The sequence below is a fragment of the Suncus etruscus genome, chromosome 2 (assembly GCF_024139225.1).
Source record: "Suncus etruscus isolate mSunEtr1 chromosome 2, mSunEtr1.pri.cur, whole genome shotgun sequence".
Lineage (NCBI taxonomy): Eukaryota > Metazoa > Chordata > Mammalia > Eulipotyphla > Soricidae > Suncus > Suncus etruscus.
The window spans coordinates 45,036,139-45,056,756 of record NC_064849.1 but is presented as its reverse complement, the minus strand read 5'-3'; the positions used below and the strand labels follow the sequence as shown (position 1 = coordinate 45,056,756).

General features: G+C 40.8%; 1 protein-coding gene across 2 annotated transcripts; it reads left to right on the top strand.

Moving 5' to 3' along the window:
• The first annotated feature begins 5,332 nt into the window (after positions 1 to 5,332).
• On the top strand, positions 5,333 to 19,477 carry C2H14orf28 (chromosome 2 C14orf28 homolog). Of its 2 annotated transcripts, XM_049768344.1 has the most exons (5): positions 5,333 to 5,427; positions 8,351 to 8,875; positions 12,517 to 12,606; positions 14,221 to 14,355; positions 19,214 to 19,477. In XM_049768344.1, exons 2-5 carry the CDS (start codon positions 8,352 to 8,354, stop codon positions 19,395 to 19,397), a joined length of 933 nt encoding a protein of 310 aa, XP_049624301.1. In that variant the 5' UTR covers positions 5,333 to 5,427; position 8,351; the 3' UTR covers positions 19,398 to 19,477. The 2 variants fall into 2 exon arrangements, with proteins under 2 accessions (XP_049624301.1, XP_049624300.1); XM_049768343.1 differs by lacking the exon at positions 12,517 to 12,606.
• The last annotated feature ends 1,141 nt before the right edge of the window (positions 19,478 to 20,618 follow it).

Below are 20,618 nucleotides of genomic sequence, written 5' to 3'. Positions count from 1 at the left end.
TAGCACACAGGCTGATATATAGCTGATAATGAATAAATGTTTATGAAACTATATTGAACAACTACTTTTGACAAAAGTACAAAAGTAACATAGTATAAAAATAACTCTTTCAGGGGCCAGAGTGATGTCACAGCGGTAGAGCATTTGCCTTGCATGCGGCTGAACCAGGTTCAATCCCTTGGCGTCCCATATGCCCCCCCCCGAGCCAGGATCCATTTCTGAGTGTATAGCCAGGAATAACCCCTGAGTGTCACCAGATATGGCCAATTTATTTTTTAAATAAATTACTAGGGGCCGGAGAGATATCATGGAGGAAAGGCGTTTGCCTTGCATGTGGAAGGATGGTGGTTTGAATCCCGGCATCCCATATGGTCCCCTGAGCCTGCCAGGAGCAATTTCTGAGCATAGAGCCAGGAGTAACCCCCAAGCGCTGCCCGATGTGACCCCAAAACCAAAAACAAATAAACAAACAAACAAATAAATAATCTTTTCAGTGCTTGCTTCAGCAGCCCACTAAAACTGGAATGATAAAAGATTAGTGTTGCCCTGCACTAGGATGATATGCAAAGTAACTCAAATATTATTACAGACCTAAATATACAATCTAAAATTATAGAACTTCATGAGAACAAAAAAAGTATTTGAGATTGAGACAAAGGTGTTTTAGAATGACATTTTAAGTCTAATATATAAAGTATACTAGACTTTGCTAAAATTTAAGTTTTTCAAATATTCCAATAAAAAGAATGGAATCAAATCACATACTAGAAAGTAATTTGCAAGGCATATTTGATTAAAAGTTTCCATTCAGGGCCAGAGAAATCAAACACTTTGACTTGCACATAGCCAACTGAGTTTAATCTCCAGTAGCACACATAGTTCCCCAGTATTCCCAGGAGTGATTCCAGAGCACAGAGCCATGAATAAGTCCTGAACACTGGTGGGTGTACATCCCCCCTTACTTATGAATCAGATCAAATATGATTAATAACTCAAATAGTAAATACAAGTACAGCAATACACTGTTGTTTTGGGAATGGCTACATATTAGAGTGCATGCCTTTATGTACAAAGCTCTGTATTCAATCCTAGCACAGAAAAAATATATGTATATTATACATAATTTATACTGTGATCCAATTTAAATGTTGTGTTCCTTCTCTCTTTCAAAATATCTTGAGGTCCAGGTTATTGTTCAGAGGCAGAGCACTATCACTGAATGTGTGAGGCTTTTATTTTGATCCCTAGCAATAAAACAAACAAATAAATTACATTATCATACATACTATTTTCCAACCACAAATGATTGCTGCTAAATGAAACCACAGAATGCAGAAGCAAGGTTAAGGGAAACACAACTGTACAAAAAAAAGCAACAAGATGGGTCTGGCAATGTGGCCCACTGGTCTATTTCTTCTGTGTGAAACCAATATTCAATTCCTTGGCACCACAAAATAAATACATAGTAGTAATAATAAACAAGTTACCACCACACAGTTGTTAGCTGGCTACAGTTAAAAGTGACTGATGAGGGACTAGAGAAGGTAGTGTGCTTGCCTTGCATGCAGATAATTTGACTTCCATCTGTGGCATCTCATATGTTCCCCCAAGCAATACCAGCAGTAATTCCTGTGTACAAAGCCAGGAATAATCTCTGAGACAAAACTAATAATAATTATTATTTTTAAATAAGGTGTGATGATAAAACTATTGACTACACTCCTGATGTAAACATAAAGTGGTACAGTCACTGAAAAGCAATTTAGCAATTTTTTTAAGAAGTTCAACATACATCTGCCATATTATCTAACCATTCCATTTCCAGACATGCAAACATGTGCACTGTGTGTGTGCATGTCTGTGTGTGTGAGTGATTTCTGACAGTAAAGCCAGTAGTAAGTCCTAAGCACAGTGGCTTTGTGGCTGAAAAACCAAAACTGAAACAGACAAAATAAAAAAACATTCGATTTCTAGATTTTTACCCAAGAGTAAAGAAAATATGCATCCATAAACAGATTTGAAGACTTATATAAAATAATCAGTTTAATTGGTAACAGCTCCCAAATAGGCATTACCCAGATGCACATCAAATGATGAATAAACTAGTGTAGTACATTTATATGAAGAAATACATTCAGCAATTCAAAGGAATAAAGTATTGGTGCACAGAACAAAAATGATGAATGTCAAGAAAATTATACTAAGTAGGGGCTGGAGAGACAGCACAGCAGTAGGGCATTTGCCTTGCATACAGCTGATTCAGCATGGACAGTGGTTTGAATCCCTGCATTCCATATGATCCCCTGTGCTTGCCAGAAGCAATTTCTGAGTGCAGAACCACGAGTAACCTGAGTGCCATTGGATGTGACCCCCCCAAAAAAAAACTATACTAAATAAGAGAAACCAAACCCTCAAAAAGAATACCTATTGAGGGGCCAGAGCGGTGGCACAGCAGTAGGGCATTTGCCTTGCACGCGGCTGACCTAGGACAGACCGCAGTTCAATCCCCTGGCATCTGAAATGGTTCCCCAAGCCAGGAGCAATTTCTAAGTGCATAGCCAGGAAAAACCCTGAGTGTCACCGGGTGTGGCTCCAAAAATACCTATTGAGTCTATTTACATAAAACTTTAGAAAATGCAAATTAATCTAGACTGTCAAAAAATAGATTAGTAGTTGCTTAGGTGTAGGAGTCAGGGAGGAAAAATTATAGAGAGATAAAGATACCTAGAATGATGGATTATTCACTTGACTGCAGTGAGAATACATATGTCAAAACTAATCAAATTATGTACTTTAAATATGTTCCATATATTTTAAGTTAATTTTACCTCAATAATGCTGTCATAAAAAAAATCCTGAAATTCAACTGTCAGATTTTGAGAAAAGCAGAAGAAAGAAGAATGGAAATCTCAGTTGATGGCCTTGGTGAGGCTGTGAATTACTGAAATCTGTATAGGACACATACTGCTTTGGCCTGTTTGGGCCACAGCAATACAGTGAGTAGACTGTTTTCCTTGCAAGTGGCCGACCTGTGTTCAATCTCTGGCACTCCATATGGTCCTCTAAGCATAACTGACAGAGCCAGAAATAAATCTCAAGCACACCCAGGTGTGGCACCAAAAAAAAAAAATCCAGTGCATATGTATGCATGCATGCGCGAGCACACACACACCCCATAAAAAATCTCAGCATTTTAATGAGCCATTTTCTTGCTAACAACCACCATGACTAATTGTTTTTGTAAAGAGAATTGCCAAGTCATATGTGTCTTATAAGTTTAATCTTAAGCATATTACTTATATTTATGCACAATTTTAAATCATTTGGGGGAGGTCTCATTCTGCGTTATTCAGGTTTTATTTCTGACTCTGAGATCAGGAATTACTCTGGCAGTGCTCAAAGGGCCATATGGGGTGCCAGAGATTGAATCCAGGTTGGCCACATACAAAGCAAGCACCTTACCCATTGTATTATCTCTCCAGCCTCTAAAAATTTTTCTTTTGTTTCTGGGGTGTTTGAGAGTAAACATTGCACATGTAAATTCCAGTATACACATCCATTCCTCAGCTCCTCATGTGTGAACTGTTCTAAGGAATATGAAAAAAACAGAAAACTTTAAAGAGTAGAACTTGTCATCAGTTCTTTGCTCAGGAAATCCCTTTTCTTCCCATCTGTAACACTATCTTAGCAAGCTAAGCCTCACTCCCAGACTCCAACCCTCTCTAGGAAAGATCTAGGGAAGATCCCTAGATTCCTAGATTCCTTGAGAGTTGGTAAGAAAGATTCTCCCAAACTCATGGATATCCTGCTAGTGAAGACGTCCACACTGCTTAATTCATGCTGTAACTGACTGTCACGCATTGACGTGCAGTTCTAGCCATGAGCTGCCTGCAGAGTGGGTTCTGGAAGTTGAGCTCCACTTTAAAATGTTTATTGGTTTAGGGGCCGGGCGGTGGCGCTAGAGGTAAGGTGCCTGCCTTGCCTTCGCTAGCCTTGAATGGACCGCGGTTCGATCCCCCGGTGTCCCATATGGTCCCCCAAGCCAGGCGCGACTTCTGAGCGCATAGCCAGGAGTAACCCCTGAGCAACACCGGGTGTGGCCCAAAAACCAAAAAAAAAAAAAAGAAACCAAAATGTTTATTGGTTTAAATAGCTAAATGACGAAAAGGTCACTGCCATTCTCCACCTCTGATTGCAGGTGGAGATAAGTTCCCTAGAGTGGCCTGTGTTCTCCAGGGAACAGATTCACATGGGCTCTGGATTATAAAGGAGGAATGAAAACAAGAACCAATTATTCAAACGCAGGCGTTCAATTTCCAGCTATAATGGAATGAGCGAGATTAGATCATCTCCAAATCCCCCACTTAATCTCTAAAATGGATTTAAGAATCAATTTTCCTTACATCCTATAATTCATTTCCACTGGTCAAGTGCAGCATATTGGCCCAGTCATTCTTTTTTATATATATATTTTATTTAAACACCTTGGTTACATACATGATTGTGTTTGGGTTTCAATCATGTAAAGAACACCCCCCTTCACCAGTGCAATATTCCCATCACCAATGTCCCAAATCTCCCTCCTCCCCACCCCACCCCCGCCTGTACTCTAGACAGGCTGCCCAGTCGTTCTTGAACACATCAATAAAGCCTGTCTGATACTAGTTCAACTTTTGTCTAATTCCTTGAGTCAACAGGTTTAAATAACTAACTTATTAAAAAAAAACAAAAAAACAAAAAAAAACAACGCTAGTCCATTTGAGTAAAAAGAAATGGGACAAGACCAAGCAACAAAACTCCCAGGCAAGATGTTCTCAGCCTCAAAATGGCCAGAAGGTGGAGCAACTAGGCCCCGCCCCCGTGCAAATTCAGCCCACTTCCGGCTGCCCTGGCCTACCTACATTCGAAACCTAGAACCCCGCCCCTCCATGAGGTCCCGCCCCCAAGCCCCCGATCCCGTTCCCCATTGGACAACTCAGGGCGCTGTACACAGAGCCTCGCCTCGCACGTTGGGCCCTGAGGAGCTCGCGCCTGCGCAGCAGAAGCCGGGCCGCGGCCGGGCGGGCGGGCGGCCGAGGGCAGGAGGGAGGCTGGCAGGCAGGGGGCTGGCCAGGGGGGAGGGGGGCGGAGGTCCGGCGGCCGAATCTTGCTCCGTAATAAGCAGCTACGTGTCCCCGCGATCCTGGCTCCTCGGGGCGCCCGGTCGGATCGAGCCTGGGCGCTGGAGCTGCTGTGGCTCCCGCCGCGGCGGGTGCGATGGAGGCCGGACCGGCGGAGCCCAGCTCCCCTGCTGAGGAGACCGAGACCGCCTGTGGTGCTAGTACATGAGGGAGCGGCGGCGGCGGCGTTGGCAAGAAGCACGGGCTCTCCATGAGCAAGCGGCGGCGACGGGTGCGGCGGCACCGGCAGTTTTCGGTCCCCGGGGAGGTACGAGACGTCGGGAGGACGAGCCGCCCTCCCGCCTCCTCAGGTGTCCGGCCGGCGGGACACTGCTCGCAGCCTTTTCCCGGCTTTCTGGAGCGGGCACTTCCGGAAAGGCCCAGCGGGCCGGGTGGGGCGTGGCCTACACCGGCGATGGGCGTGGCCTACGCTGTTTGTGGGCGTGGTACATGCTGGGTGGGCGGGGATGCGCGCGTGTGGCCAAGTGTTGGGACACTGATTTCCCCGGGGATGCCTTCGATTGGTTTCCGGTTGGGCAGGGGGAGTCCTTCTGGCCATGCTTTGGCAGGTGTTGGTCGAGTTTTCTCTCATCACCGCATGGGTATGGGAACTAACTGTTGGCCCCTTTGGAAAGGAGAGGAGAAAGGTGCCCGGTGGCTGCGGAATTTAGAGGTCGAAGAGGTTTTTTTTTTCTTTTTTCCTCCAGGTTCTAGCCACCTGAAGGGCCTCTAGAGGCCACAGATTCAAGCCAGGATTTACTTAGATCTTAGCTGCAGAATAATGGTGCACAAACGTAAAGCACCGTGAAGAAATGCTCATTGCAGTCAATTGCTTCACATTTTCAATTTGCTTGAACCGCAGTTTATCTGGAAGCAAAATTAATGCTGAAACTCGACTGTGTACGAAGTTTTCTAATCCTTACCCCTCCGTTTCCTGCCCCCTCGGGGAGCACTTTATTATATATAATTTTATGATATAATTATATATTATATAATATGTATAATTATATAATATAATTTATATAATAGAAATATAATTTATTATATAGAATAGTAGTTTTATTCTACTCTTGCTGTACAGAGCTATAAACATAATAGATATATAGCTATATTTCATTTCTTATTTTGTCATATCCAAAAGATAATCATTTTTAATGCTGCAGAGATGAACGATTCCCTTCGAGGCATTCTTTTAGAACCTAAACATACCACAAGTTTCTTACAATTAAACAAAGGATCAGAGGATGTACCCCCCAAATAAATAAAATTCAACTATTAAGGCTGAAAAAATAGCACAGGTCATTGCATTGCATTGCATGCTGTCGACCCAGCATGCAGTGTTGACCCAGTACCACATATGTCCTCAGCACCACCTGCAGTGAAAGGTAATCATAGAGCTTGGAGTAAATTCAGAGAACCACCAATTGTAGCCCTCAAATGGAGTAAAACTCAGCAAATTAATAATGCTTTATATTTTATTATTATTTTTGAGCATTTACATGTCTTATTTTAAGATCTCAGGAAATAAGTCAATTTCTGCTAAGATAAAACAAAATCTGTGTTTTCCTAGACTCCAGATTTGTCATGCCCTCTTATTCACAAATGTTGAGTAGGACCAATAAGTTACTACTCTGAAGACTAAATATAGTATTTGCTATTTTAGAATTCACAATATCATGTTTCCAGGCAAAACTACTGTGATCATATGTGCGTACATGTGTTAGCTGCAAATCTGCTGATAGCGTAAATCGGTTTGCGCTTAACTTTTCACGCAAATAAAACAGGTTCGCAGTATTTTGTGCTGTATTCCTGTTGTACTTGAAAGAATGTCTTACTTCAAAATTTTGACGGTAAAAGGGACTCTGGAGAAAAGTACAGCAGGCGGGGGAGCTTAGCTTACATGCTGCTGACATGAGTTTGATTCTTGGCATCCTATATGGTCTACCTAGCACAGGCAGGAGTGATTCCTAGAGTCAAGCCAGGAATAATCCCAGAGCATTTCTGGGTATAATCACCCCTCCTCCAATTAAAGTGAAAAGATGCTAGAAAGGGGCCCTATATGTAGAATATAGGTTAAGGTTGTATTGTGTGGGGCTGACCCAGTCCTGCCAGGTGTGATCCCTGAGCATCCCTTGGAATGTCCAAAACCCAAAATGAAAAAAGGTGGTGAAAACAAGACACTGATTTCAGTCACACACCACTCTTGCTCCCAGAATCACTACTGGTGGGCTCGAAGGGCCATTTGAGATGCCGAAACCAAATATAGATGTTTAAAATTTTTAAATGTTTTAAAATGTTTTGAATTTTTCTTTTATTTTTGGGTCACACCTGGCAACAACACTCAAGGGTCACTCCTGACTACACTCAGAAATTGCCCCTGGCAGGCACGGGAACCATATGGCATGATGGGATTCGAACCACCATCCTTCTGGACGCAAGGCCTTGCCTTCATGCTATCTCTCCAACCCCAAATGTTTTGAATTTAAAAAAAAAATTGGGGGGCCGGTGAGGTGGCACTAGAGGCAAGGTGTCTGCCTTGCAAGCACTAGCCAAGGAAGGACCGCGGTTCAGTCCCCCATCGTCCCATATGGTCCCCCCCAAGCCAGGGCCAATTTCTGAGCGCTTAGCCAGGAGTAACCCCTGAACATTAAACGGGTGTGGCCCAAAAAAACAAAAAAAAAATTTTAATTTCTTTAGAGATTTTTGTATATAATGTCAAAATGTACAGTGTTTTTATCAAGTGAAGATTATAACTTCTTTTTTTTTTTTTTTTTTTTTTTTTTTTTGGTTTTTGGATCACAACCAGCAGCGCTCAGGGGTTATTCCTGGCTCTACGCGCAGAAATCGCTCCTGGCAGGCTCAGGGGACTAGATGGGATGCCGGGATTCAAACTGCCGTCCTTCTGCATGCAAGGCAAACCCTTACCTCCATGCTATCTCTCTGTCCCCCAGATTATAACTTCTTAAAATACTCTTTCCACTGACTATTCCACTACATAAAGGGAAAATGGCTTATTGATTTATTTAAAAGAATAATTTATTTAAAATAAATGATTTATTTAAAAGAATTTTCTTGAATTGGAAGACCATCTAATTTTATTTAATTAGAATAGTCAAGTACATTTATTTTTATTTAAACTTGCATTTACCATGAAATCACAAATGTGTTTGTTTTAATCTTTTGAAAAGCAGGATGAAGACACTGTTTGAAGAGATCAAAGCATCAATTAAAAATAACTATAACCAAGATCGCTCATTTTGGAGGCCTGTTCTTCCTTGGGGAGGTGTTTTCACTATCAAAGCTGGCCGCAAAGCAGTATCCTGTACACCACTCTATGTTGAAATCAGACTGAAAAATACCTGCACCATAGATGGATTCCTGATGTTGTTATATGTTATTCTTAATGAAAATGAAAATTTTCCCAGGGAACTCTCACTTCACTTAGGTAGAGAGTTTGTAGACTGTTTTCTTTATTTAATGGACACCTACAGTTTTACAACTGTGAAGCTACTTTGGATTTGGGACAAGATGGAAAAACAGCAATATAAATCTGAAGTTCATAAAGCTTCATTAATTATTGATTTATTTGGGAATGAGCATGATAATTTTACAAAAAATCTTGAAAATCTCATGTCTACCATGCAAGAGAGTTACTGTTCCAACTGGCGATGCCCAACTCGTGTGCAGGAAGATCAGCAGCGCACAATTAATATAAAGTAAGTTGCTCTAAATTCTTCTGTAATTTTTGGCCAAAAAAAGTCATTTGCTTTTAAAAACCATATTACTAATATACATATTATTTTTATTTAAAGTTTAGGTGCTGTGGTATAACTACTTAGAAATAAAACAACCACACAAATATAAGATTGTTGTGTAGATCCTATAATAAAAATGTCAATTTATGGGGCCGGAGAGATAGCATGGAGGTGTAGGATGTTTGCCTTGCATGCAGAAGGACAGTGGTTCAAATCCCAGCATCCCATATGGTCCCCTGACCCTGCCAGGAGCGATTTCTGAACATAGAGCCAAGAGTAACTCCTGAGTGCTGCTGGGTGTGACCCAAAAACAAACAAACAAATAAAAAAAAGTCAGTTTATTACATTGGAACATCTTAGGATTCTCTTTACAAAACCCACTGATTCTTGAAAAGTAATTCTTCACTGCAAAGTAATATGTATAATTTTTTTTTTTTTTTTTTTTTTGCATTTTGGGCCTCACTCAGTAACACTCAGGGGTTACTCATGGCTATACACTCAGAAATCGCTCCTGGCTTGGGGGATCATATGGGACATTGTAAATCGAACCAAGGTCCATACTGGATCAGTCATGTTCAAGGCAAACGCCCTATCTCTGTGCTATCACTCTGGCCCTGATATATGTATAAATCTTTTTGAATACTTTGTTTGACTCTCCAGGCAGTTGTTTTTTTTTTTGTTTGTTTTATTTTGTTTTTTTGTGTGTGTGTGAGTATGTGTGTCACAATTGTTATCTCTTGAAAATCAATACTATTTTGGAGTGTTTTGCCCCTTGAATAGATCTCTGTAAATTAGATGAGTTTTACATGAATAAGAACATTAAAAGTACTCCACAACTCCAATTGGGCTCTTACCACAAGAATATGATGATTGTAATTTGGTATGAGTTTTCTTCATTAGCTAGGAAAGACTTGGGAAGCCTGCTCAGTGGTTTGTTTTTTTGTTGTTGTTGTTGTTGTTGTTGTTGTTTTGTTTTTTTGTTTGATTGTTTTGGGAGGGGTTGGGTCACACCTTAGGGCTTAGGGGCTACTCCTGGCTCTATGCTCAGAAATCGCTCTTGGGAGGTCAGGAACCAGATGGGATGCTGGGATTCGAACCATCCTTCTGCATGCAAGGCAAATGCCTTACCTCTATGCTACCTCTCCGGCCCCCTGCTCAGTGTTTTTTATTTGATTTGGGTATGTAGGCCATACCCAGTGGCTCAGGGTTTACTCCTGTCTCTGAGCTCAGAGATCACTCTTGGTGGGCTTATATGACCATATGAGATGCTGAGAATCGAAACTAGGTTGACTGGATGCAAAGCAAGTGCTGTACCATTGCTGTACTATTCCTCTTATGTCCTGCTGAGTGTTTTTGTTTTTAAAGAGAAACAAAGTAGCATAATATAGTGATGAGCTGGGGAAAAGGAAAGCCCACAGGGGACAGAAACTGTGGAAAGATTAAAGACAAACAAAAAAACATTTTGGAAATTGTGAATTTCCAGCACAGCTAAGAGATTGGTTGTTTTGTTTTTGTTTGTTTGTTTTTTCAGATTTTGGGAAACAGTGGTACTAGGAAGTTACACCCACCCTCCTGAAAGCATATGCATGTCAGCCCTTTGAACTGTATCCCCATACTAGGACTTTATATATCTTTATAGTCAATTAATTAAAGACTTTTTTCTATTACATACTTTGATTTTCCTATATTGCTGATAGGATGTTAGTTTTAAAATTTCCATGGGAGGGGGACTTTATTACTGTAAAAAAATATATATATAAGCATTTCAGAATTACATCTTGCTTTTATTCTCCCTTTCTCTCCCTGAAAGACCCCATTTTTTCCCCTTATTTTCCTATTGTAGTTGTTGCAGAAACTGGCAATCACACACTCACTTGGTTGTGGTATTATGCTTCCACACACCTGACTTTAATATGCCAGAGATCTCACACTTTATTGAATTGTGGGAGTTCTGAATAGCAGAGCCACCTTGGCACATGTGAGTAGCATCTGAGATAAAATCCCAGGTTCACATTGTGAATCAAGTTTTTAATTTTCGATTCTAATTTATTGTTTCTGTTTTGTAGCCATACCGCATTTCTCAGAGCTTACTCTTGGCCCTATGCAGAAGCTCATTTTTGAAGGTGCTTGGTGGACCATATGAAGTACCAAGGTTTGAACCAGGGCACTGTGCAAGACAGGCTTGAGACAAACATGGTTGTTTTATTTATTTGTTTTTTGGCCAGTGAGCTACCTATGGACCTTTTTCTTTATAAAAAGCAAACCATTCATCTTACTTTTTAATAAGTATCTTGTAATTTTTATGTTTTAAAATTATAATGAAATATTTACAATATTATATTTACACCAAGATTTTATGCTTTTCATTCTTCATAAAACATTTTCATCATATTTTATATTCTCTGTATCACTTTTGAGATACTAAATTTTTTGTTCTAAGGCCAGAAAGGTAGTATAGCAGTTAAGGTGTTTGTCTTGCACATAGCTACCCTAGTATGGTTCTTGGCTTCTTATATGGTCACCAGAGCAAGCACTGCTAGGAATGATTCCTGAGTGCAGATCCATGAGTAAGCCCTGAATATAGCTGAATGTAGCCCCCCAAAAGAAAAAAAAAACATTTTAAAAGAATTGGGGAGCCAGAAAGATAGCTCCAAGGATCTTCATGCAGAAGATCCAGGTTTATTCTCTCTGCCACATGATTCAAGCACTGCTAGGTGTGCTCCCCCCCCCAATAAAATTATGAGAGAGAGCCTCAGTGATGGTACTTGGGGTTTTGGGGAACCATGATCATGCCAGCCAGACACCTCTTTGCAAAGTGTATGTTTCATCCCTTGTAAAGAAAAAAATGTAACATCAGTGGTTGAACTTGAATTAAGTCAGACTCTCACTCCTTGATTATTGTTGTTGTTGTTTTCATTTTGGGGCCACACACCAGTGGTCTGGGATTACTCCTGAATACTGAATACTCTGTATTCAGGAATTACTCCTGGGGATCCTTCCCAAATCAGCCACATTGCAAGGGAAGCACCCTTTCTGCTGTACTATCAATAACTGTGCTCCAGCCTATCTCCTAATTATCAGTCCTACTTCCTTTCCCTGAAATCATCTATTGAATTATCTGGGAAAAAAAGACATTACTGTATGTAAAGGAGCTTTTTAATAGAAGACTTTATGGTTCTTGGAAAGCTTAATGCATTTGCACTTATTAATTCAAGCTATAAGAAATACAAAGGTAGGGGCCGGAGTGGTAGCGCAGAGCGCAAGGCGACTGCCTTGCATGTGCCAGCCTAGGACTGACCAAGGTTTGATCCCCTGGAGTTCCATATGGTCTCCCAAGCCAGAAGCGATTTCTGAGTGCATAGCCAGGAGTAACCCCTGAGCATCACCAGGTGTAGCCGAAAAACCAAAAAAAAAATATATATATATAAATATATATATATATATATATCTGTATATATATATTTATACAAAAAAAATATAGGATCATAGGATCATTTGTATTTGGGTTGTTTATAATGTATTTGTAATATTAGTGATTTGTAAACATTTATCCTTTTTTAATGTATTTAGCTATAAATACATGCATTTTAAAATTGTTTTAGTCCTCCTCAAGAAATTCCACATGGAAACTTGATACGACTGGCTATGGATGAGTTATTCTGTTCTAGGATTGAACTGTGTGAAGAGCAGGGGTGAGTCTTTTAAGATGAAAGCATTTCTATGTTTATAAAGAACTCTGGACTGATAAGCTCTTTGATGTTATTATTTAAGACATGGTAACTCATCAATATTTCAGAAGTCTAATATTTTTAATATAGTTAATTGTCTTCTGTTTACTATGAGATCTTACGTTGTCTTGTCATTACCAAATATCACTATATAGAATATAATAGTAATATTAATTGATGAATACAAAGCAAATGCCTTTTCTTTTCTTCCCCACTGCTGAGTAGGTACAATAAAACCTTGGTTAACCGGAACACAGCTAATCGGGACCCTCAATTAACTGGATTTTTTTCTGCACTCCTCATTTAAGAGAAAGAGGTAAATGACAACCAAAACACTTAACATTTTAAAAAAATGAAGTCCAGAGAGGCAGTCCATATTCATCAAGTCATCCCAATCTCTTAAAAATGTCTGTTTGCAATACTGAGAATATTTAGAATAAAAAGAATAAATTCTGTTGTTAATTATACTTAATTCCAGAAAGTAAAAATATATTTAGCAATAAAAATTAAAACAAAATGATTTTCTGCCCAGAGAGATAGCACAGCGGCGTTTGCCTTGCAAGCAGCCGATCCAGGACCAAAGGTGGTTGGTTCGAATCCCGGTAAAAAAAAAAAAAAAAAAAAAGATTTTTCTGGTTAACCTAGTTTCATCAGTAATATTTCTTAACCAAAACAATGTGCTCTGAGCATTCCGGTTAATCAAGATTTTACTGTATAATTGTGTTATGTTCTCATTCATATGCTTCATACCTGATACTACTAAGAAACAGAATTTGGATTATAAGTCATATTGTTCTCTCTGCCATTATTCCTATTTGAAATCAATTTAGAGAAAAATAATATGTACCTACAAATAAAACCTTTTATATTAGTTTAATGGATCACTTGCTTTTATAAGCTTAGAAAAATAGCTTTTCTTGGAGTTTTAAAAGTATTATTTCTACTGTATAAAAACTTCATGGGCCCAGAGAGATAGAACAGCGGTGTTTGCCTTGCAAGGAGCCGATCCAGGACCAAAGGTGGTTGGTTGGAATCCTGGTGTCCCATATGGTCCCCCGTCCCTGCCAGGAGCTATTTCTGAGCAGACAGCCAGGAGTAACCCCTGAGCAACGCCGAGTGTAGCCCAAAAACAAAACAAAACAAAAAAAACTCCACATCTTGGCCTGAGCAATAGCATAGCAGGTAGGGCATTTGTCTTACTTGTAGCTGACCATGGTTTGATCTCTAGCACCCCATATAGTCCCCTGAGCCTGTCAGGAATGATTTCTGAGAGCAGAGCTAGGAGTAACTCCCAAGCACCACGGGTGTGGTTGGAGTGTTAGCACAGCAGGTAGGGTGCTTGCCTAACATGCTGCTGACCCAGGTTCAATCCCCAGCATCCCATATGTTCCCCCTAAACATACCAGGAGTGACCCAACACCCCCCCCCAAAAAAAAATCACCTCACATCTTTGAATTAACACTATTTGCAAGGAATATAGCCATATCATGTTTAAAATAATTATAATTATTATGAAATTAATAAAGATTAATAAATCTTTAATTAATTAATAAAGTTCATGACTATTTTCGATTTTAGATGTGGTGGCTTAAGAGAGTTTTCCCAGCGAGTTTTCTGCCATGGAGCACCACCTTTTGTTGTCTTAAATATGCAGCATTGGAAATCTGAAGATTTGGCATATGTACCCTATAACTTAGATTTATCTGATCACAAGTAAGTATGTGGGTATTCCATCAGGACTTGAAAAAGCTTTAAGGAAATATTGGTGTGTTAAGTCATAGCTATCCCTAAATTTATCCTAAGTGAAATATGCCTCTATAACACGAAGTCAGTCACTAGCAGTATGCATACAAGTTTGTTCTAATTTTAGTATATTTGCTGCTGAAGTAAGCATTCAATGACTGTATGTTTGGACCACAGAATTGCAGAATTTGAGTCAGATTCCTGCCTTTTCTTACAAATGATTCGATCTTAGAACTGTAATGTAACTGGTTTACCATCAGGTTTTTTGAGGAAGACAGGAGGCTGGGCCACATTTGGCAGTGCTAGAACTTATTCTTGGCTCTGCACTCAGAACTTGCTCCATGTGTTGCTCAGGGATATGTATGCTAGGGACCAAAACCAGGCTAGCTGAGTACCAAGCTAGCAGCCCTGTTGGTTTACAGTTTACAACTTGGTTTCACCCAAAACAAAAATCATCCAGGGTTTTTTGGTATCTGTTTACAACTTAATTTTACCCAAAACATCTATTTTTCTACTTAGCAATATCAAACCAATCTATGTGGTATTGGCTCAAGATAGGCCTTGTGTCCTTACACTCCCCTGCACAGGCGTAGTCTCTGTACTCAATAAAAACTGCAGTCTGAGCCAGAAGGATAGCACAGCATTAGGGCGTTTGCCTTGCACACAGCTGACCCAGTACGGACTCAGGTTCAAACCCCAGCATTCCATATGGTCCCCTGAGCCTGCCAGGAGCGATTTCTGAGCAGAGTCAGGAAAAACCCCTGATCACCACCAGTTGTGGCCCAAAAAAACCCCAGTCTGACAGGCAGCTCTCTCTCTCAATTTGATAAGGTAAATTGCTACTTGGCTTCTCATATTTCACTCTCAGCTTTGGATTATTTCCTGCACCTTCCCTTGCTCCAGACCCATTTTACCTGGATGGAAATCTGTTATTTGGGACCTTTATAGTGCCCTACCCACTATATTATCTCTCCAGCTCACATTTAAGTTTTTTATATATAAGAGATTGACAGTATTTACCTAGTGTCATTTTATTGTGAATTTTTTTTCCTTTTTTGGTTTTTGGGTCACAACCGGCAGCGCTCAGGGGTTACTCCTGGCACTATGCTCAGAAATCACTCCTGAAAGGCTCAGGGGACCATATGGGATGTCGGGATTCAAACCACCATCCTTCTGCATGTAAGGCAAACACCCTACCTCCATGCTATCTCTTCAGCCCCTAATTATGAATTTTTAATGAGTTAACACATGATGTTTGTTGTAATTCCTCACATGGCAGTTAGTAAATATTGATTGTTACATTTCATCTTAAAGACGTGTATAATCCAAGTCATCATTTAATATAAAAAGGTTAACCTTCCTGGTATCAGAGCGATAGCACAGCAGTAGGTCATGTGCCTTGCACACAGCTGACCCAGGATAGACCTGGGTTTGGTCCCCGGCATCCTGTATGATCTCTCAAGCCAGGAGTGATTTCTTAGTGCATAGCCAGGAGTAACCCGGTTATTCGTTTAGAGAAAAATATCTGCATGCAAAAACTAAGTTTCTTTGCACATTAGAGAGGACACACCAGCTGTGCTTAGGAGACCATTGGTACCAGAGATAGAATCTGGGACTCCTGAATTCAGAACATATGCTCTAGCTCTTAGAGCTATCTCTCCAATCCAGAATACCCCAGTAGCACATAGACTCCACCAAGTACTGCCGGAGCAACCCCCTACCCCAAGCACAGAGCTAGCTGGGTGTTTCTGTTTTGGTTCTCTCCTGTTAGTTGCTTGTTTCTCTGAGCTCAAGGATTTCAGTGAACCTTATGCTTTGCTGGTTATCATACCCAGGCTTCCTACATGAAAAGCCTGTACTCCAACTAATTGAGTTATCACTGGGTTGGATTTTTTTTTCTTTTCTTTACCACAACTGCTGGTACTTAGGGCTTACTGAACTCAAGAATCACCACCCAGGTTGGCCAGTTGGAAGGCAAGCACCTACCCACTGTGCTATCACTCTGGCCCTTGTATATACTTTAAAAACTTCTTTATTGTTGTTTTTGGATTATTGCTGGCAGTGGTCAGGGCTTTCTCCTTGCTCTATGCTCAGGATTCACTCCTGATAGACTTGAGGGTTCATATGTGGTGCTGGGAGATGAAAATGCAAGGCATGCACCTTATCTGCTACACTATCATTTCATGTTGAGCATTTTTTAAATAAACCATGTATTTTGAGTTATTCTCTTTTTTTTAATGTGGTGGAACTCCTTGGCTAGGAGAAATGTGAGGCCTCAGAGAGAAGTGGCAGCCATACTTATATCTACAAGGTGACTAGCTTGAGGTCTAAATAACCCCTTTTATTTCAAAAAGTGCCAACAGTCACCACAGCTACTGTTCTCTGCTCTTGCCTGTCTGGGTGTAGGAACCTTTGTTGAAAGTGCAGGCTAGGACCAGAGAGATATCATGGAGGTAAGGTGTTTGCCTTGCATGCAGGACAGTGGTTTAAATCCCGGCATTCCATTTGGTCCCCCAAGCCTACCAGAAGCGATTTCAGATTGTAGAGCCAGGAGTAACCCCTGAGCGCTGCTGGGTGTGACCCAAAAAAAAAAAAAAAAGTGCAGGCTGGGCCCCAGACCCAACTTGAGTTGTTAGGGAGACAGGACTGGGCTGAGCAAAAGGATGCCCACAGGTAGAGCGGCTCCCCAGCCTCACTGTTGAGGCTGGCAGGCTGAAGATCAGTAGCCTTTTCACAGCATTACTGCCTCTGCCAGATTGCAGGGCCCCCGTTGAGCTTAGCTGCACTTCTTTGAAGACTGGACTGCACTCTTGTGCCCATGCCCTATGACCTTGGGCCCTCACTGCTCTCCAAAGCTCCAGCTGCACTTTCTTTTTTGGGGGGTGGGGCGCTTTGTTGTTGTTGTTTTTGGTTTTGGGGTCACACTTGGCAGCACTTAGGGTTATTCCTGGCTCGAAGCTCAAAAATCATTCCTGGCGGGGTCGGAGAGATAGCACAGCGGTAAGGCGTTTGCCTTGCATGCAGAAGGACGGTGGTTCGAATCCCGGCGTCCCATATGGTCCCCCGTGCCTGCCAGGGGCAATTTCTGAGAGTAGAGCCAAGAGTAACCCCTGAGCGCTGCTGGGTGTGACTCAAAAAAAAAAAAAAATCGCTCCTGGCAGACTCGAGACCATATGGGATGTTGGGATTCAAACCACTGTCCTTCTCTGTGTGCAAGGCAAACGCTCTACGTTCATGCTATCGGTCCTGTATTTTTTTCTTTGTTTTTGGGCCACACCCATTGACACTCAGGGGTTTCACCTGGCTATGCACTCAGAAATCGCTCCTGGCTTGGGGGGACCATGTGGGGCGACAGGGGATTGAACTGCGGCTAGCACTTTCAAGGCAGACGCCTTGCCTCTAGCACCACCACTCCAGCCCCCAGCTGCACTTTCTTTTTGTTTTGTTTTTCGGGCTACACCGGTTTGATGTTCAGGGGTTACTACTGGCTAAGCGCTCAGAAATTGCCCCTGGCTTGGGGGGACCATATGGGACACCGGGGATCGAACCATGGTCCTTCCTTGGTTAGCATTTGCAAGGCAGACACCTTACCTCTAGCGCCACCTCGCCAGCCTCCCAGGTGCACTTTTTAATATCCGTGACTTTCAAGACCTGCAAATTTGGCCTGATGGACCCGATGGACAGACCCGCACACTCTCCAGAGCTATAGTCCTCGGAGACCAAGTTGGGACAATGTTTTAGCGCCACTTACTCCTCACTGTCACTGTATCACCTCTGCCTTCTCCAGCAATCTCCCTAGAAGTTTGTTTGTATGTGGCTGGTGTTTCTGCTCCAGGAATCGAGCTCATCGCCTCGGGGATTTCGGGGCTGAGGGGGCTCAAGGGACCAGCTGCTCTCTATCTCTGGGCTTCCCTCGCTGCTGCAGTGGCCATTTTTCTAAGTTATTTTCTTAAAGTAATTATTTTTCAAAGTATTAAATTAATATAATTTATTACATAAATTAATATGATTTTTTATTTAAACATTTAACTTACAATTACCAATTACTTTGTGATTTATGTAGATGTGTCTCAGGGAACAGAATGCAAATACTGACTTTTTTTTTCTTTTTTGGTTTTTGGGTCACACCGGCAGCGCTCATGGGTTACTCCTGGCTCTAGGCTCAGGAATCGCTCCTGGCAGGCTGGGGGATAGGGGGGATCATATGGGATGCCGGGATTTGAACCACCGTCCTTCTGTGTCTAAGGCAAACGCCTTACTGCTGTGCTATCTCTCCGGCCCCACAAATACTGACTTTTTAAAAATTCATTACTTAAGAATTTTTAAATGGGACTGACTGGAGAGATGGTTGATACTGCTTGTCTTGAATACCGGCTACCCAAGTTCGATTCTCAGTACCATATATCATCCTGCAGGAGTGATCCTGAATGCTTGAGCCAGGACTAAGTCTTGAGCACTGCTTGGTGTGGTCCAAAAACAAAAGCAAACAACAACAACAACAACAACAACAACAACAAAACAAATGTTTTTAATTATACTGGAGATCAGTATGGGAATTGAGGCATTTGTGTAACGTGTCACCAACCTGGGTTTGATCCTTAGTACTGCAGTGATCTCCAGGTGTGATCCCTAAGCATAGAGCCAGGAGTTATCACCAAATATGGTCCAAAAACAAGCAAAAAACTATCGAGGACCGTGCCTCAATGGTAAAACTACATCTTTCCATGTTTGAAACCCTGGATGTAATTCCTGGTACGCAAAATAAATTAATAAGTCCAAAATTTAGAAGTATTATAATTTTCTGCTACACTTTGTCATTTAACTGCAGGTATTTGTTGGAAGGTGCCACATTATTTAACAAAGAGGAACATCATTATTCTGCAGCTTTCCAGATTGACGGACATTGGATGCACTATGATGGACTCAGAAATGTGAATTTAATTTTGTTAAATAAACCCCCAGAGTTTCTCCTCTTGTCATCATTGGTTTATATTCGAGCAACAGAAAAATAAATATAGACATATGCTAAATTAAATTGTTTTCCCTCCTACCCATTTCCCCAGGTGAAGGGCTTTTATTTGATATAAACTTGGTATCCAAGAAAACTGTAAAACTATACTAGTTTTAGAGTTTTATTTCCCAGTCCTTAACCCCAGGTAGATATTTTATGTAGAGAATCTATGCAAACATATTTGTATTTCATTTTTCTATATCCTGGGTTATTTTTATATAAACCTACTTTGTGTTGAAATAAAATACATCTTGCAGCCTTTGTAATTTTTATGTATTTCAAAAGAATTATACATTTAATCTAAGGAAATAGTTTGGCATTTGAGTTTAAAATTTTTCTTTATGGATATCAGAATGAAATCTGAGTATGTCAGTATTTCAGTTTTGTAAGTTTGACAGTTAAAAATATATGTGTGTATAACTTTGTCCTACCTCACTGTAATCCAAAGTGCACTGTTGGTTCTAGTGCATTTTTTAATGTTTATTTATTTATTTATTTATTGTTTTTTAGGCCTCACCCTGCATGCTCAGGGGTACTTCTAGTTCTGAACTCAGGATTTACTCTTGGTGGATCCAGGGAACCATATATGATACTGGGAAATGAACACAAGTCAGCTGCATGCAAGGCAAGCCCTACCCGCTGTCCTATCATCAATCTAGCCCCTTCTTGTATGGATTTGAATGTACTTGTGATTAATGATGTTTCTTTTATATGTTGCTTCACATAATTTTCCTGCATCCGTTTAAAAAGAATTTGGTGAATGGGTCCGGAGCAGTGGCACAGCAGTAAGCTGTTTGTTTACCTTGCACGTGGCCAATCTAGGACAGACCTCAGTTTGATCCCATGTTGTCCCATATGGTCCCCCAAGCCAGGAGCAATTTCTGAGCGCATAGCCAGGAGTAACCCCCAAGGATCAATGGATGTGGCCCAAAAACAAAACCAAAAACAAAAAAATTGGTGAAAATGTTTTTTGGGCTTTATTATAGCATTATAAGGAATTTTAACTCAAGCCGTAGATTTTGAGTTAATGAAACTCTCAAGCTTAATTTATTTTTTACAAATAAGTCAAATAACAAAGCTAAACATTTATCTCATAAATAATTTATTGCTGATGGTAGAACTGAAAAATATTAGGCATCTGGATGTTTTATTGTTGTCAGAGTAACAATGAAAATTTACTTTTAAATATTTATTTGAGGGAAATTGGATATGTGGGACTATT